At 32.6% G+C, this 27,517-nt stretch overlaps 1 protein-coding gene across 1 annotated transcript in view; it reads left to right on the forward strand.

Moving 5' to 3' along the window:
• Positions 1-27,517, forward strand: part of PIGK (phosphatidylinositol glycan anchor biosynthesis class K) — an 86,102-nt gene that overhangs the window by 37,219 nt on the left and 21,366 nt on the right. The window contains exon 10 of the mRNA XM_010989051.3: positions 23,222-23,306. Within this exon, the coding sequence (XP_010987353.1) occupies positions 23,222-23,306 (85 nt within the window). The remainder of the gene's footprint in view (positions 1-23,221; positions 23,307-27,517) is intronic.

Consider the following 27,517-nt stretch of genomic DNA (forward strand, 5'->3'; position numbering starts at 1 on the left):
TAGATTAAAAATATCAGTACGGTCACTGTTATGAAAATTGGCAGTTAAACCTTTAAAAATATTACTTTCTACCTATATGGAAAACAATGGAGCTCATTTGTTCAGATTGTCCATATTTCATGTTTTGTATATTAGAGGAACCCAAACTAAAATCAGTTATGATGGAGAACATTAGTACATAAAATTGGCCGAAGTAACTGTATGAAATAATTGGTTTTCATATGTCTTCTGAAACTTAGATATTGAGTAAGGTATAGCAATATATTTAGAAACAACACTTGTTTCTGCGCATGTCTTAACTAATTGTGTTTTTTCATTTATTTGCAAGAACAAATGATGTGAAAGAAGGACTTAGCTTATATAACTTCGTTCTAAACTGCTTTGTCTGAGTGTACATAGGTTGACTTTTGTTAAGTACGCAGACAAAAAAACAGCCTGCCTTCCTCAAAGAGTTGGGCTTTCTAGAATCTGGTAATAAGTCCTTGACAGCGTTACTGAGTCCTAACTATATAGGGAAAATAGCCTTTAGCTTGAGAATATAAAAATACAGGCACCAAAATGTAGAAGTCAATTCTGTAGGCATTGCCCAAGAAAAAATTAGAATCCAGGACAATAGGAACTGTAGACTCCCAGCTTTTATCTTGGTTGTTTCTTTCTCTCTTGAGGTGGTCTTTAGCAACTGAAAAATTTTGAGTCTAGAAGGAAATTTGAGACTGGACTTTTTTCTTACAGATTTCTTACCAGTCTCTAACAGAGGGTCAAAAATGGGCTTATCAAGGTCAGTGTGTGTTTTGAATACCAGAGTAGGACTCTTTCAGAGGCTTGGTAAGGAAGTGCCCACCGCATATGGGAGGTCAAAGGTCAGACAGTTGCTGCCTCAGTCGTCAGATTTTGAGCCTTTTCTTATGTGCTTCTTGCTTTATGTAACACATTATCTAGGACTGTTGGTTTGTAAATAATAGAATCCAACCTGAACTAGCATTATTTCCTTAAAGATATTTATTTATACAGATATTCGGTGTTTTATGGAACCCAAGGGTAGGCTCCAGTAAAAGACTGGAATCAGGAACCAGAAATCAATCAGAAACGTGGGCAGTACTCTTTCCATCTCCCTGTTCGCTGCTGCTCTGGCCATGTAGGGCATAGAATGTGTTCAGACTACTCTTCTGGAGATTTGTATCTATTCTGTTTATGATGAAGCCCAGATACAGAAATAACTTGCTCAGTCCCTATTTTAAGCTCCCCAGAGGGCTTCTTGGTTAGCTCAGCTTGAGTCAAAGCCACCTCTGACCCAGATGGGCAGTAACGGGGTCATTTAACACAAAATCACTACTGAGGGACCCATCCCATGTGGATAAGACGAAACCCCCCAAAAGGGACGTGGGAGCTTGGCAGACACCTTGAAGGAAAATCTCATTTAAAAAATCATAAATTAATCTCATTTAGTTTTCATGATAACTTTATGAAACATGTGTAATTTCCCCATTATACAGATGAGTAAAGTGAGGCTGAGAAAGGTTAAGAAACCTGCCTAAAGTCACACATCTAACAAATGGTGAAGCCAAGATATGAATCCAGGAGTGCTTTCTGCCTCTAAAAAATATATATATTCTTATTTTATTATTTTATAATTTACTCTGAGTTATAAATGATAGCTCAATGAATTATCACAAAGCAACTGCTCATATAATGACCAGAAAAAGAACTAGAATGATGCTGGTACACCAGAAGGTTCCTGAACCCTTGTGCCCCTTCTCAATTTCTGCCCTCTCAGTCCCTCTCACAGTTCACCATTATACTAATTTTTATGGAATTTACTTTCTTGCTCTTTATTTTAGTTACATCATCTAAACATGTATCCCTGTACATTATATTTTGACTCTTTTGCTAATACTGTGTTTTTGGTTAAGCTGTTGTATGCAGCTGTACTTTTTCTTTCTTTCTTTTTTTTTTTTTTTTTTTTTGGAGCTATAGTTTTTTTTTCTTTTCTTTTTTTTTTTTTTGAGTTTTTAAAAATTAAGGTACAATTTACTTAGAGTAAAATTACCCTTTTTGGTACATAGTTCTGAGTTTTGACAAATGCATACACTTGGATGATCACCATGCCAGTTCATCACTACAACAAATTTCCTTACACCCCTTTTTATACAATGTCTCCCTCATATCCCTGGAAGCCACTGATCTGTTTTCTGTCTCCACAGTATTGCCTTTTCTGGAATGTCATATAGAAGGAGTCATACATTCTGTACTCTTTAGAGTCTAGCTTCTTTTACTGGTGTAATGCATGTCAGAGTCATACCTGTTGTCACATGTATCAGTAGTTTGTTCCTTTTTGTTGCTGAGGTACAGTTTATCCATTCACCAATTGGAGGACATTTCTTTTTGCCCCCTCAGTTTTCTGCAGGTATGAAGAAAGCCACTGTAAACATTCGCATACAAGCATAAATTTTCACTTCACTTGAGTAAGTATATTAGACTAGATTTGCTGGGTGATATGGAGGTACACGTTTAAACTTTTTAAGAAACTTCCAAACTGTTTTCCATAGTCACTGTACCATTTTGCATTTTCACAAATAGTTGTTCCACATCTTAATTGCACTTGGTATTGGTCTTTTTAATTTTGGCAGTTCTAGTAGTAATTTCTCATTATGATTTTAATTTGCATACCCCTGATAATAAGGATGTTGAGCATCATTTCATGTGCTTATTGGTCATTCATAATGTTTTATGAAGTGTCTATTCAAGTCTTTTGCTCAATTTTTGAAAATTGAGTTTGTTCTCTTCCTGAATTGTAAGATTTTATATATTCTGGGTACGAGTTCTTTCTCAGGTGTATGTATTACAAATATTTTTTCTTAATCTTTAGTTTGCCTTTCATATTCTTAGTGTCTTTTGAAAAGTAGCAGATTTAATGTTGATGATGTCCATTTATCAAATTTTCCTTTATGCTTAATGCCCATTGTGCAAGTATTTTTAACCTAAATCAAAGTCACAAGGATGTTCTTTTATTTTCTTCTAAAATTTTATGGTTTTAGCTTTTATGTTTAGATGTTGATTTATTTTGAATTAATTTTTGAGTATAGTATTAGGTAGGGGTTGTGGTTCACTTTTTTCCATATAGATATCTAATTATTCCAGCACCATGTATTGAAAAGATTGAATTCCTTATTGAATTATGTTGGTGCCTTTGTCAAAAATCACACAATCATGTATGGGTGGATCTATTTCTGGACTGTTTCCAGTTGCATTGAACTGTATTTCTGTTTATACCAGTATTACACTGTCTTGATTGTTTTAGGTTTATAAGTCTTGAAATCAGGTTGTGTAAGTCCTGAATCAGTTTTTCTTTTTCAAGGTTCTTTTGGCTAGTCTAGATGCTTTGTGTTTCCATATAAATTTTAGAATCAGCTTGTCAATTTCTAAAAAAAAAAAAAAAAGCCTGCAGGATTTGATTTGGATTGGATTGACTCCATATATTAATTTGAGAAGTATAGACACCTTAACAACATTGAATCCTCTGATCTGTGAATATATCACTGCATTTATCTAGATCTCCTATAATTTCTCTCTGCATTGTTTTTTAGTCTTCAGTATAGATGTCTTCCACACTTTTCATTAAATTTATTCCTAAGTAGTTTTGGTTTTGATGCCATTTAAAGTGATGTTTCAAAAAATTGTTTTACATTTGTTGCTCAAATACAGAAGTACAATTAATTTTAATATTGATTGTATTCAGGGATTTTATTTGATTCTAGCATTGATCAACTCCATCCCAATAAAAATCCCAGTAGGTTTTTTGGTAAAAATTGGCAGACTGATTTTAAAATTTATTTGGAAATGTAAAAGACCTACTAAACTATTTATTATATCACTGAACATATGAATTCTAGTCTCTATTTATAATGTTTACTAGGAAATTAAATCAAACTTAACTCATACATTTCAGTAGAAACATATATTTTGAAATTGGGAAAAATAGATTGTGAGGCATATAAAACTTTGTGATCAAATTCTCATAGTATTGACCGATTGATATGATTATGAAACTTTATGCAAAGATTCATCAGAATGGCTCAAACAATAGTTGACAGGATTTCTCCTATACTATTTTACATACTACTTTGTTTTTCAAAATGATTAATTTGCTCATTGGTATAATTCTGTATTAACTCAAGCATCTTATTTGGCCATTTTATTTTATGTTGTTATTTATAACAGTTAGTCACTATTATTGAGGACCTCATTAAAGTCGAATTTCAGAGCATAAATTAGATATGCTCTGATTGATTTATAAAGATACCAAACCTGATAGTTAAATGACCAATTTTGTCATATTATAGACGCAAAAAGTTCTTATTTTTACAGTTTCAAAATAATATGTTGATTATTTCATGGAAATTTTTTTACACAATTTATTTCACTATCCACAATTAACAAAAACATTCATTGAGTTGGTTTATGACTTTTAAGAAATCAGTGCATATAAATAGTATAGAAGAATTTAGTATATCCTTTTGTATAAGTAAAACCTCTCTGAATATAAATTAGTAAATATGTTTATTGAGGACAGTAATTTCCAGCTACTGTTTAATAATATTTTTAACTTTATCAAAGCAAAGTTAATTTTAATTTGAACACTAAGTATATAGAAACTAAGTTTTTTAAATTTTGAAAAATCTAAAAATGATATGGTATTATTTATAAAAACAGAACATTAGGACTTAATCCATTGGGATGGTTAAGGAATAAAATTCTGAATTTTATGCAAAAGTAATTGTGGGACCTTTAAGGTTTCTTTTAACTCTTTGATTCTATGTTCTGTGACTTATCTTTTACTAATTGTAATATTGTTGCTTTTCTCCACTAAATTAAGATTTAATACCCTAAATCAGTTAAATTAACTTAATGTCTATTATCTGATATTATAGAAGATATTACAACATAATAACCAATGACAGGGTCATTGGACTCAGTAAGCTTCTGAATTCAGAGCCTCTGCTGTTTACTAGCTGTGTACCTCAGGCAAACCATTTGATTTCTTTGATTCTCAGTTTCCTTATCTGTAAAATGGGAATAGCAATTCCACTTTATAAGTTTATTAAGAGAATTAATTTTCATTTTGCTTGTAAAGCCCTTCTGTGTTTAAGCATAATAAAGTGCTCAATAAGCGTTAACATTATTGAGAGAGTATATCATATGTACTGATAAAAATTATTCTAGAATTCTATTTCCAGTATATTTTTGGCCAATCATAAAAATTACCTATTCTCTTTTATTAGTCTAGTACTAGGAAGGAGATATTTTGTATCTGGAGGTTTGTCATTTAAGAGTACAATAAAAAATTGGGAAATTGTGTTTTACCAGAAGATGGCAGTAGAATTACATATTTGTACATAAGGAACTTTCTTTTTTCTTTTTTTAATGCTAAAGATTGAGGCAGGTTGTACTTTCAAATAAATCATGATATTTGTTTCTTCACACCACTGACAGGAGAAAAAGATTTTTGATATTGAATGATCAGTTTAAAAAAGGATGGTTAAAAAATTCTATGTGTAAGTTGTCTTGCTTTAATAAACCTAATAATACAGAATTTTGGTTTTAAAGTAGGTAAATCTTCAGGATCTGTTTGAATTGCTGCTCTTCTGGCATGTTTTTAAAATTACTTTACCTATTATTAAATATTTAATCAAGAAATTAAATGGTTAGAAGAAATCTTAAGATGTGTGTGAAGATTATTTATGATTAATTAGTCATAAAGATAAAATAGTTCTTATTTATAATTTATCAGTGGGGAAAACTGGATTCAAATTTTTAAAAATTGATTTATATACAGCACTTTAGGACTGTAACTGTTCGGTAAAGCAAGAGGCAGAGGACTTTATATTAACAAAATAAGTCTGTAATCCCATTTCAGAAATTGCCATTTTTTGTTGAAATAATGGTATGCCTTGTTTCATGGTTTTCAAATATTCTGCAGATGAAGTATTGTCATATTCCTTCTGGTGCTGGATTGATTCTTTAAGGCAATCTGATATAAGTGGAAAGAGTATGAAGGTGAATGGACATGTATTCAGATTTTGGTTTTTATATCTTGAGGCACATTGCTTAATCTTTCTGATACTTTATCTGTAACTCTCTACGTTCAGAGTTATTATGAGGATTGGGGATAATGTATATAAAATAAGCATACTTTGTCAATGCCTTTTTAAGAGCATTCATGTAAAACTCATCCCAGCCACACTGAAGCCTCTCCTCTAGTGCAGAAGATACAGTGGAAGTGCTACCATCTTTGCCTGGTGGACTGTAGCTCTACCTCTATAGCTTGATTTGCATTTTTATCAATTTGCATATTTTGATATGGCAGGAATTATTGTTAGGTTGGCCTTCTCATACTTACTCATGTAGTTAATTTTTTAAAACTCTGTTTTAGGCTTTATGCTTATTTCATTGTGTTTTTATCACCAGTAGTTATCTTACAAGTTCATTATTGTAGCCTGTCAGTCTTTTAGAATACTCATTCTGACATCATAATACTAGTGTTAAATTATCTGTAGGTTTTATTGTCAGGGGGAGGAATGAACCTGGTAAGGGACAGAGCCACGAGGTCTTTACTAGCAGTATTGTTCGTGATTGATACCAATTTTGGGGCACAGCTGTTATTAGACCCCCATAATTTTTCTCAGGAGTAATAGATAATTTGAAATTTCATGACAGATTTTTTTTTTAATAAAGCCAAACTGTACCTAAAACCTGCAAGTAAAGTCATTTATGAGATTTTTCATTAAATTGGTACACTTTAGGAAATATTATTTAAAGTATATTTTTCTATAAATGTGATAGATAAATTCCTGTAAGATGGCAGGTAATTAAGAACGTGTATTTCAAAACTGATTTTCTTATAGAAATAAAAAAAAAGCAGGAGGCTGAAAAAAAATCATGTTTGATTTTTGGCCACGTTTTGGCAATATAAATAGTACTTTAATATTTATGTAAGAAAGGAAACCTCTTTTATGTTTCTTCATGAAACAAACATTTATCGACAGCTTTCATTTGAGCTACAGATGGCATTAATGTATCCAACATTGACTAATATTCTTCATCTTTCTCTGTTTGAAATTCAAATATACAAAGTTCTTATCATATTCAGCAATATTCCAGACTTTGCACTTTCTCTAGTTTGATGAAATTGTCACATATTATTCTGAAAGTACTTTCACTAAGAGAAGCATGCAGTTAATATTGTTATGGAAGATCTTTTTCCAGTGAGATTGATCAACCTCATTTTAACTTCAGTTATAAGAGCCTTTCTTTGTTCTTCATCTGATAGGATCAACTTCTAATGTTAATTAATGTTTTCTGGTATGATTTCTCAAAAGTGAAAAACAAATGAAAACTAATAAATTACAAGAGTTCAAAGGATATGATCTCAGAATACTTGAATCTGTCTCATGATAAGTAAGTGTGGATGCTGGCCGAGAGTTACTTTGCACCACACTTAGTAGTAGTGGATCTAGTTTAAATGGTCTGAATGACTTTGCCAGTCAGTGAGCGATTTAAACTGGGTTGTGTTAAAAGTAGTACTGTATCTCATTTTTAAAATGTTTATTTCTTTATACCAAATATATGTATATTAAGAGTATGTATCTTGAGAGATGGAGTAGGAACATAGTGTTTTAGATTTCTATTAGGTGATATAAGGATTGCATGCTTTAGGAGAATATTTTGCACTTTTGCTTTATGGTACTAAGACAGGTAATAATGAACTATATGGTTAGAGATAAATTATTAGTTTAGGCAATCTCTGGCTTAGAGATACTGCCCTCAGTTTCTGTTGCTTCCAGTAGGAGTTGTAACTGCTCTGATTGCTTTTCATAAACATGATGTATATATCAAAAATCTTATATTCAGTGTTAGGGAAAGCTTTATCTTATTCTTTGAAAAAATAGCTGATGTTCATAATAATTTCTCTTTAGTATGCTGAAACATAATATATATGTCATAAATCAATGAAAATGATTAAAATATATCTTGTATGGTTTTAATGCTAAGTGTAGTTTTTTTTTTTCCTAATTCTTTGAAAATTAGGCACAGTAAAACCTTGAGTATCCAGAAATTAGGTAACTTCTAGTAATAAAGAATACATGAAAGTTGCCGGTGAGTTGGCTCTGAATATGAGAAATTCCGTTTTTACCTTAGGTATAAAAACACAACCTGACTTCAGAGGCCTTTGGCATTCATTGTTTGAAATATTATCAGGAGGAACATTTCTCAATAAAAGAATACTCTGTACTATTCAGAATTAAATTAACATTGTACTTTTTCAGAACAAGAAATTAATATAAATGAGTTAGAGATGTGATTTGAAGTTAATAATAAGGAACAATCATTTGACTTCACTTTCAGAATTGTTGCTGACTGGATTTTTCTGAAAAACTCTTCTGTTATAAAATACTTAGGTGCACTATAAATTACAAAAAAAAAAAAAAAAGCAATTGTCTGGAGACAAGCATCATTGTTTGATGAAGGGCATTTCTGGCTTTTTCCAGATTGAACTAAAACTGGTGGCACCTCCTTATTCAGGAAAAGCAGCTGCCCAGGTTCAACTTCCCATAATGTTCTTGGTCGCAGCTGATGTTCCAAACATGCAGCTTCCCTAAGCAGCTGGCAACAAGCTCAGACTCTGTCTTCCCTTTGCAAGGCCTGCTTAGCCTCACTATAAAATGAGTACCAGTGGTGGGGTCCCCGTCCTAGAGCCAATCCATGATGGGTCCAGCTGCACCTTAGTCCAAACATGCCTTTACAGAGGACTGTGTGCCTGTCCTGCTGCAGGCCCTTTTACCCGTGAGGCAGAAAGTATTTGCAAGAGCCCACTGCTGAACAGTGGCTCTCAGTAGGAAGCTCCACTTTCTTCAGTAATAGGGAAATCTCTTGGAGAAAAACGTTTAAGGAGCTAAAATCTAAATGGTAAGTAAACATGGTAGGCAAGTTTCCCTGTAATTGTTGATATAGAAATCTAGAGTTTTGAGTTATAATGGCTTTGTGTGAAGGTCAAGACAAAAAGCTATGGATAGTTGGGCTTAAGAAAATAACTGTCAGCTTAACATTGGTTACCCAGCTAAACTATCATTAAAGAATGAACAAAAATAAGGACATTTTCACATAGAGAAAAGCTGAGTGTATTTTGAATCAGTACACGCTTACTTAAATAACATCTAAAATAATCACTTCTTGAAGAAGGCAAAGGAGAGAGGTCTGATTACAAGGAAGAATACTGAGCTCATAAATTAGCACTAATATATTTAATAACAATATTACGTAGAAAGGAGAGGAAATCATTGGTTCTACAGTATTCTGAGGTTAATTTTGGTGGGGGGAAGAAGAGGAGTAGATTTTAGTAACTTCAGACACTAAGGTAAGTATGCATTTTACATTTTAAGAATGACCCTAAATGACTAGAAATAGACAAAATAGCATAAAGACAGCAGTACAGGAGAGAAAACGGAATTTAAAAAATTAGGGAGGAGGCAGCAAAGGAGTGAAGGTGAAATGTAGAAAAAACAGGAAGAATAGAAATTACAAAGTAAGAAGACATATAATTATGTTGCTTATGACAATAAATTTAAGTGAATTAATTTAGTTTAATATAGAGATCATCATATTAGAATTAAAAAAAAATCTATAGACAGAAAACATAGTGACATTAAATGCTGAAAATAGAAGGATTACCAGGCAATTGCTAACCAAAAGAAAACTTATGTAGTTATTAATATTAGAGAAAGTAGACTTCAGGAAAGGGCATTACCAAGCATAATGAGTGCAACTAATGGTAAAAGGCTTAACTGATCAGGAAGATGAAAGCATGTTAAACTTTTAGTTACTAATAACATAGGTACAATATATTTTTAAAAAATACATATACTTGAAGAACAGTTTGATAAATTCACCATTGTAGTAGATTTCAGTATTACATTATCAGAAATTGAGAAAAGATTCCCTCAGATGTTTTGAAATTAAAGATATGAGCAACATGATTTACTGATGGATTCAACAATTAGAGAATAAACATTTTTCACAAGTCCAAATGTAATACTTTAAAAAATTGACCTACGGGCCAAAAAAAACCCCATATCTTAATAGCTGTAAAGTGTTTGAAATCTTATGGAGCTTTTTTTCCCCTATCACAATAGAATTGTTATTATCAATAGCAAAAAAAATTATTTTATATATTTTATTGTTTAAAATATATATATGTGGAAATTTTAAAACACACTTTGAGTTATTCTTGGAATAAATAAAAATAACACTGGAAATTTAAAAAATACTGAGAACTGAGTGATAATGAAAAATTTAAATATTGAAAGTAGTAGGATATAGTTACTAATTCTGGAATGATGAAATAATTTGCTTAGGCTTATGATCCCACCAAGACTAGCTAGAAAAATCAGGCAAAAATAATATTTTTAAAGACATCAGAGAAGTGCAGAAGCAATGTGGACTGAGAAGGTAAAAATCCAGATTGGGGAAAATTTCTTAGAGATGAGCTGAAAATCTGTAGACACTTTTCCGCTGAGTTAATTTATTGATTCTGGGAGTAGGCCAAAGGTTGAGAATCTAGGTTTGGTCCTGGCAGTGGGTCATTGCTTGTGGATAGAGAAACCAGCAAAAATCTTGGTGACTGTGTGAGGCTAGAGCGACCAATTGTCATTCAGACAAAAGCAAGTTTCCTTTTCAAGATATTTGCCTCAATCACATGACCAATTTCCCTTTCAAAATATTTGCCAGATTCTGAAGCTAAAAGAAAGCTAACAACTAAGCAGAAAAACTCTGAAAACAAGAGCTGAATTTACTAGTCTTACAATTCTGAAGAGATAAAGATCTTCAGGGCGTGAGTCCCTGAAGAACATGCCAGCTGAGAGTTGATAGCCCTGGAGATGGTGGTGAACTGACACTGACAATTTCCAACTACTTTCCCCTTTGGATGTATTTCCTGATTCTGGGTGCAGCAAGAGAAAAGATCAGCCAAGTATAGCCCATGGGCCACGTCTGGCCCACCACCTGTTTTGTAAATAAAAATTTTTTGAGAAAACAGCCACATTCATTCCTTTATTCATTACATATTGTCTGTGGCTGCTTTCATGCTATAATGGCAGAGTTGAGTACCTGTGATGGAGACTGTATGGCCGGAAAGCCTAAAATAGTTACTCTCTGGCCCTTTACAGGAAAAAGAGTTGTTCACCTCCATACTAGAGGAATCTGGGCTTGGCCTCTGACGGAGGGTCACTAATGAGGACAAAGAGACCAGTACAGCTTTTGGCGATTCACTGCAGCTGGAGTTCCTAACCTGAAGCTATGCAGGACAACAGGACAGAAATCTAAGCCAGGAACCTGTGAAAAGCATAGTGGAAATTCTGTTGTCTCTCTGTGCTGAGGGGACAAAGGTCTACCAGGCTTCCATTTAAAATCTTAAAGGGCCTCACTGTAAGAATAGGGGCAAATTAAAGGTTAAATGAGTTTAATCAAAATTGCAGGGCAGTCTTGCTCATCCCTGATAGAATGGAAGTGGTCAGACCACCACTCTATAAATGCCTAGCAGAAAAATTGTAGATCTTCCCAGATGGAAAACAGCATTGTCAGTAGGTTTTTTTCCTTTAAGTACACAGTATCCTATACACAATCATCAAAAATTAGTAGGTGCATAAAAGGGAGGACATTGTGACTGTATTATCAAGAGAAAAAACAAAAACAAAATAGACTATAGAAACAGATCTAGAAGTGATGCAGAGCTTGGAGTTAGTAGAAAAGAACCTTAAAATAACTATTTTTAATATGTTCAAGAAAATAGGAAAACATTCTTGAAAACAGACAAAAAGATAGGCAGTTCACCAGAGAATATGAATATATCTAAAACAATGAAATAAACATTCTAGAATCAAAAATACTGTATCTGAATCGAAGAACTCAATGAGTGGTGTAACATCAAATTGGATGCATCAGAAGATAGCATTGGTGTACTTGAAGGCAATTCAATAGAAAAAAAATGCAAGCTGAAGGAAAGAAAGAAAGAAGGAAGGGACAGAGAGAAAAGAATAAGGGATATTAGATTCAGTAAAATGATGTAATGTGTGTAAATAGTGTCTTAAACCAGAGGACAGATTGAAAATAAGGAAGAAACAATACATAAAGAGATAATGAACAAAACTAATGAAACACATCAAACCACAGATTCAGTTAATTCTGCTAATCCCAAGCAGGATGAATGTGAAGGAAACCACATCACAGTAAAAATGCTGAAAAATCATAGACAAGGAGAAAAATCTTAAAAGCCCACCAGAGAAGAAAAGGCACATCACCTTTAATGCTGACATAAACAGTGGAAGCCATAAAACAACAGAATGGCATGTTTAAAGTGCTGGAAGGAACAAAACTTCTAACCTGTAATTCTGTACACAGCAAAAACATCATCCAAAAATGAAGGTGAAATAAAGATGTTTCCAGACAAACAAAACAGTCTGTTGCCAGTGCACCTGAACTAAAATAAAAACTAAATAGAGTCCTTGAGTCAGAAATAAAACGATCCCAATGGGAAACACAGAAATTCAGGAAGGAATGAAGAGAACCAGAATAGGCATATACATGTCGTTAAGATAATTGAATATTGGTGGGACAAAAAACAAGTAAAAACTGTCTCTTTTTTGAGTTAAATTTGTAGAATTAAAATATATGACAACAACAATGCCAAAGGCAGAGGGATAAATGGAATCAAAATATTGCAAAATACTATTCTTATTGGAGAAGTGGTAAATGTGATCAGTTTGGTTAGATTAACAAGTCAAAGTTGGATGTTATAATATCCAAGGTAATCACTGTAATAATGTATGTATAACTACCGTGTTAAGAGAGGAAAAAGAATAAATAAAATATTTGGTCAATGCAAAAGAACAAAAGAAAAAGGAACCTCAAATAGATGGGAAATAGAAAGTAGATAATACTTATAAATCCAGTTATATCAGTTATTAAATTAAATACCGTTAGACCAAATACTCTCTCTGAAAGAGTAAAGTGGTCATACTGAATTCAAAACAAAACCCCCAGATGTGCTGTATTCATGATATATCTTCAATATAAGAGTACAAAAATCACTTGGAATGTGGCTGAAGTAATACTTAGTGGGAATTTAGGAAAAAAGGAAGTGAAAGAAATAAATTAAGCCTTCAAGTAAAAGAATTTGCTTTTTTTTCAATTGTAAAGATATGTAAACTCTCCCAATAAACTTCAGACAAGCAGTAGGCTTAGATGGTTTTTACCTGTGATGTTTACCAAATACATGGAGCCAACATACAGAACAGAATAAGCAAAGAAAGCATACTACCTAACTCATCTGGTGGGAGTAGTTAATTTTGAAACCAAAACTAGACAAAGAGAATATGAAAAAATGATAGAGCTAACCTCATTTATGATCACAGATGTGTAAGTCTTAAATACAACCCAAATCAAATTAAGTAATGTAAAAATAAAAATACTTCATGATCAAATAGAAGTTATCTTAAAATTGCAGGAATGATTTAGGGTTAGAAAATATATTAATGTATTTCATCCTATCATTACATTAAGTGAGAAATACTTCATAATTGTTTCAGTAGATGCAGAGAAAGCATCTGATTAAAATTCATCAGTCATTAATGATGAAAAAGGCACATCAATATGGCTTAGCAAACTAGAAAGAAAAGGGAGCTGCCTTGACTTACTAAAGTCCATGTATCTAAAGCCAGCAGCAAACATTGTACTTTAGGGTGAATCTTTAGGAACATCTCAATGAAACTGAGATGAGATAAGGATACATACTATAGTTCCATCTATTCATCATTGCACAGGAAGTCCCAGCTAAATGAAGAGGACGAGAGTAAAAATAGGAGGTATAAGAATCAGGAAGAGGCAAACTTTCCCTATTGTTTTCACAGACCATATAATAGAAAATCGAAGAGAATCTACTGTTTAATAATTATTGAACTTAAAGTAGGGAAATAGGAGTGAGGGACGATGCCATACGAAAATTGTAGAATAGACTACACTGTATATAGCACAGGGAAATATACACAAAATGTTATGATAACTCACAGAGAAAAAAATGTGACAATGAGTGTGTATATGTCCATGAATAACTGAAAAATTGTGCTGAACACGAATTTGACACAACATTGTAAAATGATTATAAATCAATAAAAAATGTTAAAAAAAAGATTGATAAAGCTTACTGCAACAAAATTAAAATATCATGTATAATAAAAAAATGCAAAGTTAGAAGAGAAAGTCTCGGTGAAATTATTTGTAACATGTATGTCAAAGAATGTCTATCCAGGTTATATAAGTAACTCTACACATTGATTAAAAAAAAAAAAAAAGACAACCGAAAAATAACCAAAGGAAATACAGTTTGGAAAAGAAGAAAGACTCTCGTCCAGTGACCATTCAAATATATTTTTAAAAAGGAAATGGAAATTAAAACAATGAGATACTGTTTCTTGTAGAAAATTAAGTGGTGATGAGGGAAATGGGAACTTACACATTTCTGGTGGCAGCATAAATTGATACAGCCCGTTTAGATAGTAATTTGAATGTTTCTAGCAAAATTTAAAATGTGCGTAAGTCATGACCCTGCAAGTCTACTTCTCAATAACTATTCTAGAATAGGTGTTGGCAAACTTTTTCTGTGAAAGGCCAGATAGTAAATATATTAGCCTTTGTCAGTTGCAAATACTCTGCTATTGTAGTGCAAAAGCAGCCATAAATAATACATTAACAAATGAATGGGTTCAAATAAAACTTCATTTACAGGCACTAAAATTTGAAATTTTGTATGTTTCATTTTTCATGAAATAGCATTCTCTTTTTGATTTGTGTTTTCAACCTTCAAAGAAAGGTAAAAACCATTCTTAGCTCACAGGATATATAGAAGCAGTTGACAGGCTAGATTTGGCCTGTTGGCTATAGTTTGTCCCTATTACAGAACATGTAAGCAAAGTAACCTGGGAGGATATTTTTGCAACATTATTTCTGTTAATAAATAATTGAAAGCAGATGTCCATCCATAATGGAATGCCTAAATAAAATGGAACATTTTCATATTCTACCATATAGCCTTTAACAGTAATAACTAGATTGGTAATCGTATTGACATGCATGGATCTCAAAACATGTTAAATGAAAAAAACAAGTGGCTGAATTATACATAGAATATAATTTATTTTATTTTTTTTTTTGCTGGACTTTTTTGTCCTTCCAGTTTTATTAAGATATAATTGACACATAGCACTGTATACATTTAAGGCATACAGCATAAGTATTTGACCTACATACACCATGAAATGATTATCACAGTGTTTAGTGAACATCTGTCATCTTATATAGATACAGAATAGTAGAAAAAGAAATAGATTTTTTTCCTTGTGCTGAGAACTTTTAGGATTTTATTCTTCTAACAACTTTCATATATAACATACAGAAGTTGTAATTATATTAATCATGTTGTACATTAACACCTTTAGTACTTCTTTATCTTATAACTGGAAGTTTGTACTTCTGACCCCTTCATCCAGTTTCCCAACTGTCCACTCCTCAGCCTCTGGTAACCACAAATCTAATCACTTTTTCTATGAATTTGTTTGTTTGAAGTATAATTGACCTATAACATTATGTTAATTTCCTGGTGTACAACATAGTGATTTGATATTTCTGTAATTTCAAAATGATCACCACGATTAGTCTAAGTTACCATCTGCCACCACACAAAGACATTACATTGTTTTTGACTGTATTTACCACACTGTACATTTAATCCCTGTGACTCATGTATTTTTTAACCAGAAGTTTGTACCTCTTAATCTCCCTCACCTATTTCTCTTATCCCCCTACCTCCTCCCCTCTAGCAACCACCTGTTGGTTCTCTGTATCTATGACTCTGTTTCTGTTTTGTTATGTTTATTCATTTGTTTTGTTTTTTAGATTCCACATGTAAGTGAAATCATCCAGTATTTATCTTTGTCTGTCTTATTTTCTTGCCATAATACCCTCCAGGTTTATTTATGTTGTGGCAAATGGCAAGGTTTCATTCTTTTTTATGGCTGTGTAATAGTCCACTGTGTGTGTGTGTGTGTGTGTGTGTGTGTGTGTGTGTGTGTGTGTGCGCGCGTGTGTATGTGAGAGAGAGATATCTTCTTTGTCCATTCATCTGTTGATGGAGACTTAGGTTGTTTCCATATCTTTTTTTTTTTAACTTTTTTTTATTGAGTTATAGTCATTTTCCAATGTTGTGCCAAGTTCCAGCGTAGAGCACGACTTTTCATATCTTGGCTATGTGAATGATAATGCTGCAATGAACATAGAGTGTAAATATTTTTCTAAATTAGTGTTTTGTTTTCTTCCAATAAATACCCCGAAGTGAAATTGCTGAATTGTGTGGTAATTCTATTTTCAATCTTTTGAGAAATCTCCACACTGTTTAGTGGCTGTACCAATTAACATTCCCAGCAACAGTACATGAGGGTTTCCTTTTCTCCACGTTCTCACCAACACTGTTACTTGTTCTCTTTTTGATAATAGCCCTTCTGATAGGTATGGGGTGGTATCTCATCGTGGTTTTGATTTGCATTTACCTCATGGTTAGTGATGTTGAGCATCTTTTTATGTGTCTGTTGGCTTTCTGTATGTCTTCTTTGAAATGTCTATTCAGATTCTCTGCCCATTTTTTAATCAGGTTGTTTTTGAATGTTGAGTTGTATGAGTTCTTTGTCTATTTTGTATATATTTATATATTTTCATTGTATATGCTTATATATAGAATGTAATTTATTAATGAAACTGGATATTCTGCATATTTTTCATTTATACATAGATACATATGTATGCAAAATAAAAAGACTAGAACAATATGCATATATAACTTCACTTATATGTACCTACTGGAGTGCCTAACATAGGATAAATGCTCGATAATTTTGACCGATTTTCCTCTGACTACCCACTGCCACCACTATTGTAGAATTGCCTTTGACTCTACAAAGATAATTCCTTTTACATACACGGTTTCCGGTTTTGGAAACTTTTGGAAAGCCTGCCTACAACTTCTACGAGATTAAGAGGTCCTTCAGTGAGAACTAGAACTTGGTTTTCTGGGATTTTGTTATATTCACTTTACTGAGTTGCTTGCGAGATATTCTTTTTTAACTGGTATGTGTACCCTTATACCTCACTGCAAGCTGATGATAAATAAGATGGCATTTTAATAGTTGGGCCATAAATTAATGTAACCTGAATTCTCTGGGGAGTTAACTTTCTGTTCTCTACCTCAAATTATGTCTCTTTCCCCTGACTCATCATCCTCCTTGTGCTTCTTCAAAGTAGGTAACAGGCAAGGTTATGTTACAGTATCTCTGCTTGCAAAGTTTTAGTTTGACAATTAGAAGAATGGTGATGTTGTGAGTTTGGGAGGGGGATCTCATTTCAAAGATGATGCATTCAGTTGTTCCTCATTTCTATAGAACCTATCTTCACAAAAATAACCTTCAGTGACTCTTGGGATGTTTCTGGAGTTGTAATAGCATTTTGTGTTTGTCTCTATTGACCAATAAATTTGAGTTCTTTTTTCCCTTAGAGTATCTTTAAACTTTCAGGATGTCATAGGGCTCCAAGTTTGTCAAGTATGTCTTGCACAACAATACGTGTTGTCAATTATATGAATGCTTTGGCATTTTTAAAATGCAGTTTAGGAGTGGAAGATTTCTACCCTTTTATCCCTAACAAGATTGAAGTAAGGAAGTAATTGGTTTCTTCCTATACTTTTAGTTTCAAGGAATTCTTTTAAGCTGTCACATTTAAGAAATTACACTAACTTTGGCTAGCTTCTTGTTTTTCGTATGTTTAGAGAATTTCTTCTTAATGGCTTTGGGTTACCCTACATCATCTGTCTGTCTGTCTGTCTTTCTTTCTTTATAAATTAAAAAAAATTTTTAATTGAAGTATAGTCAGTTTACAATGTTGAGTCAATTTCTGGTGTACAGCATAATGTTTCAGTCATACATGTACATGCATATGTTCCTTTTCATATTCTTTTTCATTATAGGTTACTATAAGATATTGAATATAGTTCCCTGTGCGATACACTAGGAACTTGTTGTTTACCTATTTTATATCTAGTAGACAGTATCTGCAAGTATCGAACTCCCAATTTATCCCTTCCCACCCCTCTGCCCTGGTAACTATAAGTTTGTTTTCCATGTCTGTGAGTTGAATTATTTATTGATCTTCTTAATTTTTAGTTTGTATTTGGCATAGCACAGTGTCTCTGTTTTCCTGTTTTTATTTTTTTTTTTAATTGGGTGTATTTCTAGTGTTTGAAAAGATGCTTTGGCCTTCTGCCCACAGTAAGCTAGATCATTTTATATAGGAATAATCTAACCTCAATATGGCAATACAGAGTAAAAACTTCACCTGTTTCTGAATCAGAGATGACTTTATATATGGGCACAAAAAATAATTTTGCCATGTTTTTAGGAGTGCTTAGATAGCACAGAGGAGGAAGATTTTTGAGGACACTGAGCATCTATGTAAAAGAACAGAAAAGAAATGAGAGTTTGTAAAGACCAACTTCACAGGTTTCAGAATTGTGCCAGCAGTATTTTACCTACTTATGTAGAGGATTTGGACAATATTTTAAGTGCATTTTGATTTAAGATGGTAGCATCACTGTATTGGATCCAAAATCTTTCAACAGTATAAGCAAATTCTATTCCATTTATTGTTTTCTTCAAAAGCACAGTTTAAAAAAAAAAGTAAAGCAAAAAAAGGAATATACAGCTTTTTACATGGGGAAACTATCTCTTGTTAAATTACTTAAGTAGAACTTCTTAGTGAAGAATATTGAAAAGAGATAATAGAAAAAGTATATCCTTTTAGGAGGAACTCAAAACGTTAAATAAAAGGAACAATATATGGCTTTTAGAAAGAGAACATTACCATTTTGCAAGAAAATATTCCAGGTTCCCTTAGGACGGCAGCCATCTATAAGTTGGAATTAACACAGATAGTTTTCTCAATTTCTGAATTATGCTGTATGCATGGACTTCTTGATCAGAGCACTGGCTACTGAAGATAGAAGAGATGGGACTTAGAAAGTGTGAGTGACCTTAGGTGACAGTCTTGGGAAAGCATTAATTCTGAGGGAATGGAACATACCTTGCAAGGAGGGAGGGGGTGTCCCTTGGAGGCTTGGTAGTGAAGGGAAAGAAAGAAGCAGATAAAGATAAGGGTTTAAGGGAAATAAGATACATGAAAAAAAAAAAGACAAATTCTATTCCCACCCCCCCACCACAACAAAGTACCATTTATTAAAGAATCTACACTTCAGTGCTAGACACAGAGGAGGGTGATGTTGAACTGAGAGAAATCTAATAAGCCAGTTTATCTCCTTTCTTCCCTCCATCATGAGATAGCTAACTATTACTGATCCTGAAAAAAACCAATATGAACAATCTTCAAAAGAAAAAGAGGCCAGTAGCTGTACAAAGTTATGGTAAGAAAACAGAAAATTAAAGCCAAATCTCAACACACATAAACACACACACATGCAGAATGAAAGGAAAAATAAAAAGAAAGAAAAGAAAAGCCATAAAACAGGAAAACTAAGACACAATACTCGAACACAAATAACCTATATAACAAACAATTGCATTATGAAAGGACACCATGCATCAAACACTCCAAACTCGCAATTGAAATGGACAGTCAACAGGAAGATGTATGAAATAGGAGCTGACTGAAGTCGGGAAAGGAAGTCAACAAAAAAAGACAAAAATCACTTCAGAAATGAAAACTAAATTACGAGTTACCCAAGGGAAAATAAATATTACCAAAAGTTCAGTAAGAGACATAAAGAATAGAAATGAAAAAGTCAAGAAAATGAAACTGAAATAAGGTAGATAAAAGGATCAGTGAAAAAGTGATAGAGAAAATCCAGTATGCTTAGTTCAAGAGTTTGAACTAGAAAAACAAAGGAAAATGAACAGAAATGATACTTAAAATGAGGGTAAAACAAACTTTTCTGAAATGAAAGATCTGAATTTCCATATTGAAAGGACTCCTTTGTACCTTAAAGAACTGATCTAGAACAACTGATTCTTAGCTATATCTTATATCCTAGTATTAGACCTTAAAAAAAAAAAAGACCAGCTGGTCCTCCAAGCCAAAAAATAATAATTTAAAATTTTAAAATAAATTTAAAATGAAAATAATTAAAGTAGAAAATTAGTTTGACCCCACCCTTTTAGCAACATACAAAGCAAGAAAATGATGGACATTTTCAAGAAATTCAAATGAGTTATTTGATTTATTGTGAAACACTGAATAAGTAAAAAAGTCCTAAGTCCATAGTGATCCCCAAGATTACTTGTGAACTGCACCTTGAGTGACTTTTTAAAAAAAAGTCCTGCAGTTCTGCAGTTATTAAGAAAATTTTTAAACCCATCCTTGATTGACACATGCCAAGTGTTTAGATGTGAAGTGTTATGATATCTGAAGTGTTAACATATCTGATATGTTACTTTCAAATGGTTCAGAAAAAAATGAAACAAAAGAAAATAAGGAAAATAAGCATGGTTGGAATTTTTCATAACAACTACGTGGCATTTTTAAAAAGTCATTCAAAACAAATTGCTAGATTTCTAATGTTTCTATCTTTTTATATTGACTGAGAGATTTTTGTGAGTAAACTGAATTCCACTTTTTACATCACTACTTTGTATTTTTGGAGTAAACAATGGAGATCTTTACATATTTCTATTTACTCTTAGAATTAATTAGTTAAATTAATTAAAATAATCTAATTAATTAATTAATTAGAAATGATTCAATCTACATTCATTTTTTTCAATATAGTTATTGAAATTTCTGGTTGCCTTAACAGGCAGTGGCACAAAACTGTACTGAGTAGTCACTGTATTCTTCCCACCACAGACATACAGTAAAAAATAAACACAAATATGTCAGTTTTGCTTAAAAATATTCTTGATGAGGAAGGAAAAATTTTAATTGAATTATTTATCTTTTTCTGATTGAGTTGTAATATATTTTTGATACAAATCTTTTTTTCAGATAAATGATTTGCAAATATGTTCTTCCTTATTTCGGTTTTTTTTTCCCTAACTTTCTTGATAGTGTCCTTGGAAGCACAGAAGTTTTAAATTTTGATAATATTCAATATATCTGTTTTTCTTTTGTTGCTTGGTGTATGTTTTATATACCTAAAAATGTAGATAGACTTTTTAAAAGTATGTTGTGAAATGTTTAAAAATAATGTGGGTTTTTTTTGGTCAATGAATATTAATTTTTAGTGTTAAAATATACTGTATTAGTCTGCGAGGGCTGCCGTGACAAAGTACCACAGACTGAGTGGCTTAAGCAACAGAAATTTATTTCCTCACAGTTCTGGAGGCTCCACATCCAAGATCAGGGTGTTGGCAAGGCCTCTCTCTTCCCTTGGTGTCTTCACATGGTCTTTACTTTGTCTCTCTCTGTGTCCTAGTCTCTTCTTACAAGAACACTAATATATTGGATTAGGACCTAACCTCATGACCTCATTTAATCTTAATTACCATTTTAAAGACCCTATCTCCAAATACAGTCACATTCTGAGCTACTCAAGTTTAGGGCTTCAACATGAATTTTGAGGGGACACAATTCATCCCACAGCATATATATAACATAAAGTTGACCGTTCTCACCATTTTCAAGTATACAGTTTAGTGGCATTAAGCATGTTAACATTATCATATGACCATAACCACCATCAGAACCTTTTTTATCTTCCAACACCAAAATTCTACCCATTGAATAGTAACTTCCCATTCTCCCCTTTCCCTTGACAGCCACTGTTCTACTTCCTGTCTCTTTAAAACAGTGTTTCAAGACAGTTTTTTTCATCATTGGTGAGAGACGTCAGAGTTCCCCCAAATTAATTATTTTCACACTAATCTGCAAAGTATATACAAACTTTTACCTAGCTAAGAGGTTTTTTTAAGCTGTTAAATCATATGCAGAAGGGAGGTGTACACATTTTGTCCTTATCTGTATGTCTGCCTTTTTATTGAGACTCCAGATTTCTCACCATCAGATTTTTTAACTGTAGCCCTAGAGATTAGACTAGTCTTGTTTGACTGTTTTTCAAGATAATTCAAGGTTTCGATTTTTAAAATTTAATTATAAGTTGGTAAGTTGATACATAGTTTATAGGAAAAAAATGGTAAATGAAAGTTTAAGTGTGTTTAGGTCTTACTGTTTTGAAGTCTAATGTTTATTTGCTATTTCAAAAAGGGTAAATAATTTTTTAAAAACATTTTTTCTAATTCTCCTTGTTTGAGGAGATATTATTTTTTACCCCTACTCTGCACTTTACTGTTTTATGCTGTGTTAGGTATGTGTTATGTCAACTCTGCATCTCATTGTAAATACAGGTATTAAAGAAAATATTTTCCATATAAAATAATCTCTCAGAGTTATTGTTGTCTTCATTTTATTCATATATTCATTCAGCAAACATTTATTGAGCCTTTATTATATAGTAAACATTGGATGTACAAAGAGGAATGAGACATGGTTTTTGTCTTCAAGGAGGTAAAAAATACCTAGATTGGGCTAAATAAATTATTTTATTTGAAAGAAGAGTAAGCAAAGAAGTTGTGGCTGGTCCAACAGGAAACACAGTGGAGAAAATCAGAGTGTCATGGAGCTGCAGGGCCCACTGGCAGGTGACCAGTAGTTGGATATAGCTGAAACAGTAGACTCGGGCATAGAGGAGTTGCTGAAGATGAGGCTTGAATGGTTGGAGCCAGGATTTGAAGACCTTTAAATGCTATAATAAAAAGCATACCCAGTGAGCAGGGAGTTCTTAAACACTTTTAAGTCTCACAATGAAAGGCAAGATCTGAGAATATTAAATGATGTTAGGTAGTCTTATTACCTCGTAATTAATGTAATCTGAATGCATCTATAGTTATGTCATTTAAAAATTATCATTAGGTAGTTTTTCATAGATTATCGACAAATACTGATTATTTCAAAATCTTGGATATATATTTTTAATATATTTCATACTTGGCATATTTAAATATTTGCCTTATTTAAAAATAGTATTTACCTTAGCTTTGGTTTTTAATTTTTTTTTTTTCTTTTCCAGCTATAAGGAAGACCAGATGGATGAGGAACTCATGGAACCTCTGAAATATGCTGAACAACTTCCTGTGGCCCAGATAATACACCAGGTTTGCTTTCCATTTCTTTCTTTTGGAAGAAACAAGACTTTTAATCTCTGGAAAGTAATTGCTTTTGTTAGGCTGTTCAGAATCAACGGCCATAGCTGAAAGGCATTGCAGGCCGTCTGTCCCTATTTAGACTCCACCTACTACAGCTGGAAGTCTCATTCAAAGCACAATATTAAAAGGCTACTTGCTGTGTAGCAGTAGAATTCTTGCTTATATAAAATACAGGGTAGAATCAGAATTATCTTTTGTGCATTACTTAACAACAAGACTTAATTTTAGAGAACTTTGATTTGAACTATTGTGTATGGTACTTGTTCGTGACAAAGAAAAAGAGCTGAAAAAATATCATTTGGTACAATTTTTTTGAGTAGCTAAAATGAGAAAGCAGTCTCTCTGTACTTCCTCCACCCCACCCCATTATCAGCTCTTGTAAAGTGGAATTCTAAATGTCATGTGGGTAATTTTTTCATTTCCAATTATAATGACTCTATCATTCCTTCTACATAACTATAATCTTAAAGAAGGCAATGTGGTAAGTTTTTAAACTTAGATTTTGTACTATAATTTTGACAGCATATAAAGTCTGCCCTGCTGAGCCAGAATCAAAGAATTTTAAAAATAGTCTGTTGGTGAGAGTTATGGCCTTTAGATCTCTCAGATTTTTCAGGAGGTATAGATTGTAGGAGATATTAAAAGCCCTTAAATGTCAGAATTTCTCAGAATTTTAATGAATGCTAATTATTATTATGAGTCTTTCCATATATCTTTGCCAGTCAAAAGAATTTTTTATTTAGCAGATATGGATTGATAAGAAGAGGTGCCGGGTTGAGCTTATTAAAAGAAACAGGCTTTTGCTTTAAAATGTTGGCTATATAGATCTTTCATTGACATTAAAATTGAGTGTTAAAATTCTGTGAGAAATTACAAAAAATGATTAGAAATTTTCCCCTTTGGGTAGCCTATCTGTGGTAGATAATCAGATCCAGTTTATATGTCAGGAATTCCCTAGTGTTGTCAGAGCTTAAATGACCTAACAGCCTGCAAATGTCACATTTAAAATTCTGTCTTCATGCCTGACTCTCAGCATAAATGAATTAAACAGCAGAGCAGGCAGCAAGTCAATATGTTCTTAACAGTAAGAGTGAGCAATGAAACAGTTTGTGGTTTGTTCAGAATAGGTAAATAGAATCTGCCCAGAACAGTTCACCTAGAATAAAATCAGAAACAGGAAACAAGAATTAACCTTTAAGATGGTCGACCAGACGAAATGTCAATCTTACTTTTATAGAGTGAATGAGCCAAGAAACTATGGTTTATGTAGCAGCTGCAGTTTGCTTTTATATACTGTATGAATTCACAATTTTCTTGGTATTATAAGAAGCTGTATTAATTTTAACACAAAATTCTAAACATTATAATGAAATTTCTATAGTACCTGAATTTATAAAATTTCGATTTTTTAGACACTTGCATGAAAGGAATTTATTTTCTTTTTCTTTTTATTGAATAAAATTAATTCTGTTCTCAAAGGGTAATCAGAAAAGGTCATTGTTAAAGCAGACTCTTATTTATCCTCTAGTTATTTCCCTTTACTGGCAGTACTACAATTTTGGAACTGTTACCATTGTCTATCCAAGTGGTCTTTAAGAAACATGTGAGCTATGTTGCTAGCAGTTCACTTATAAGTGGAATATTTGAAAGCAGTTTTTTACCCTAAGAGAATAGTAGTATGCATAATAATTAGGCCAATCCCACAAGACTTTTAAATCTGTAATATATCTAAATTATAGCAATACTCTAATATTTATCTAACCTCCACCTATAATAGTATGTTTTTATGTTTTTATACTGTAAGTAGCTGTTTTTCTTTTAATCCTGAATCATGCTTTACTTATACCTAGCTTGGGGCATGTATCATTTTTATTTAAAATAATGTTATTTATTCACCTGTCTTGTATATGTGTGTGTGTATATATATATATGTATCTTCTATTTGATTGTCTTTCTGGATATCCTTGATTTCTTGATATTCTTTTCAGCGTCTTGCCTTGTGCCATGTATGCAGATATCCAAGTGGATGGAGATATATATATATATTATTAAGGGTACAGTGAGAGCTAGAGCACCTCTTTTCCCTACTACCCAGGCACCAGAAGCCAGGGCCTCTCAGTGGCAGCACAGTTTAGAAGATGATGGAGAGGAGGAGCTAGGGACAGGGGCTGTAACATGAGAAGCAATTTCAGAAATAGGAGAGGAATGTGTCTCAGTCATTTGAGTAATTGATTTCTTGTGTATGTTACTTAAACTGCATTTTACAATGAGGAGCTAAGCAAAATTTCAGTGTTGCCATTTTATACTGCCAAATTATTTATCTTTTTTAGGGGTCCTAGCAAATATGATTGCACATCTAGGAAATCCAAGAGACTCAAGTTATAAGCAATAGAATTAATAGAAGAATCTGGTGAGATGGACAGTTATAAGATAAATAAACTGATAGCTTCTCCATATTTGCAATAAGCACACAAAATGGAAATGGGAAAATTTTTCTTTTGCAATGAAAGGGACTATAAGATAACTTAGGAGAAAATTTAACAAGTAAACCATAGGACCTATATCATAAGAATCATGGAAACACACCATGTTTCATAAGCAGAAAGTTATTCCAAATATACTTGACAGGTCAGGGAACTTAATATAAAAATATAATTTCTCCCAAATTAGCAGTTCTGATTAGAATGGAAGCAAGTTTTTTAATGTTAGAAAAAAATGACCACATAGTTCATGTGGAAGAATATCCAATAATAGCCAGAGAAGGTGTATAAAAGAGAAATACACCTGCCTTACCATATATCAGAACACAGCCACTAGAATTATATAAATGTATGTGGATAAAGGAATTGGTAAATGGGTTAATAAACACAATGAAAGAGTGGATTTTGAGTTTAATTTATTATAATTCACAATAGGAAATACATTTTACATATATAATGACCATTGATGTACATGTTTGTGTGTGTGTGTTAAAAATTGGAAATAAAATTTTTATGAAACATTTACCCTCACTACATATAATGCACACTATTTTCTTTTTCTATTTTTTTTTAAATGGCAAATAAAACCTACTAAATTGATTTCAAAAGCAACGAATAGTACTGATGTGTGGCTTGAAAGATACTTGAATAGAGAATCCAGAGGAAAAAATTTATTATGTATGATCATTAAATATATCATTAAGATGGTACTCCATTTCAGTAGGAAAATGGTTAACCTTCTGTTTCATACTATATAATATGAGATAAATTTTGTGTAAAGACTTAAAGTAAGATAAATAAATAAACATTTTAGAAGAAAGTTTCGGTGACTGCATTTTGAATCTGGACGTAGGGAAGGGCTTCCTAGTGAACACATAAACCAAGAAGACATGTTCACCTCTATAAAAGTGGGGTATTTCATGTAACACAAGATACCAGAGTGTTAAAAGACTAGATTAGAATCAAGACAAAATGTTTACAAAGAAGACAGTTAAATCGGTTAATACCTAAAATATACACGGGACTCTTGGAAGTTTATAAAACGCAAACAAAACAGCTCAATATAAAAAAAAGAAAAAAGAGATGAAAAGCAGTTCAGAAGAAAGCAAACTTAACTAGCCAATGAATGAAAGAAACTCTAAAACTCAGGAAGTGTACATTACAAATTAAGTGAAATTATTTTATGCTCATCAAATTGGCAAAAATTGAAATGACACTTTGGAAAACAGTTTGGCAGTTCCTCAAAAGGTTAAACACAGATTTATCGTATGTCCCAATGATTCCGACCTAAGTATATAAAAACACAGAAAATGCATCCACACAGAAACTCGTACACGAATGAGCATAGCAACATTATTCATAATAGACAATCATTGGAAAAAACACTAGTGTTCGTCAACTAATGGAGAAACAAAATACAGTGTATCCATACAGTGGACTGTTATTAGCGCTAAAAGGGGAAGAAGTACTGACACATGCTACAACATGGGTGAACCTTGAAAACAAACAGTGTGTTAAGTAAAAGAAGTCAGTCCCAAACGACCACACAGTGGCCTTCCATTCATATGAAATGTCCAGAATAGGCAAATCTACAGAGATAGAAAATCGATTCGTGGTTGTCTAAGAGTGGAATGAGGTGGAGGAATGGGGAATGGCTTCTAAGTGGGTGTAGGGTTTCTT

This window comes from Camelus dromedarius, chromosome 14 (assembly GCF_036321535.1).
Source record: "Camelus dromedarius isolate mCamDro1 chromosome 14, mCamDro1.pat, whole genome shotgun sequence".
Classification (NCBI taxonomy): domain Eukaryota; kingdom Metazoa; phylum Chordata; class Mammalia; order Artiodactyla; family Camelidae; genus Camelus; species Camelus dromedarius.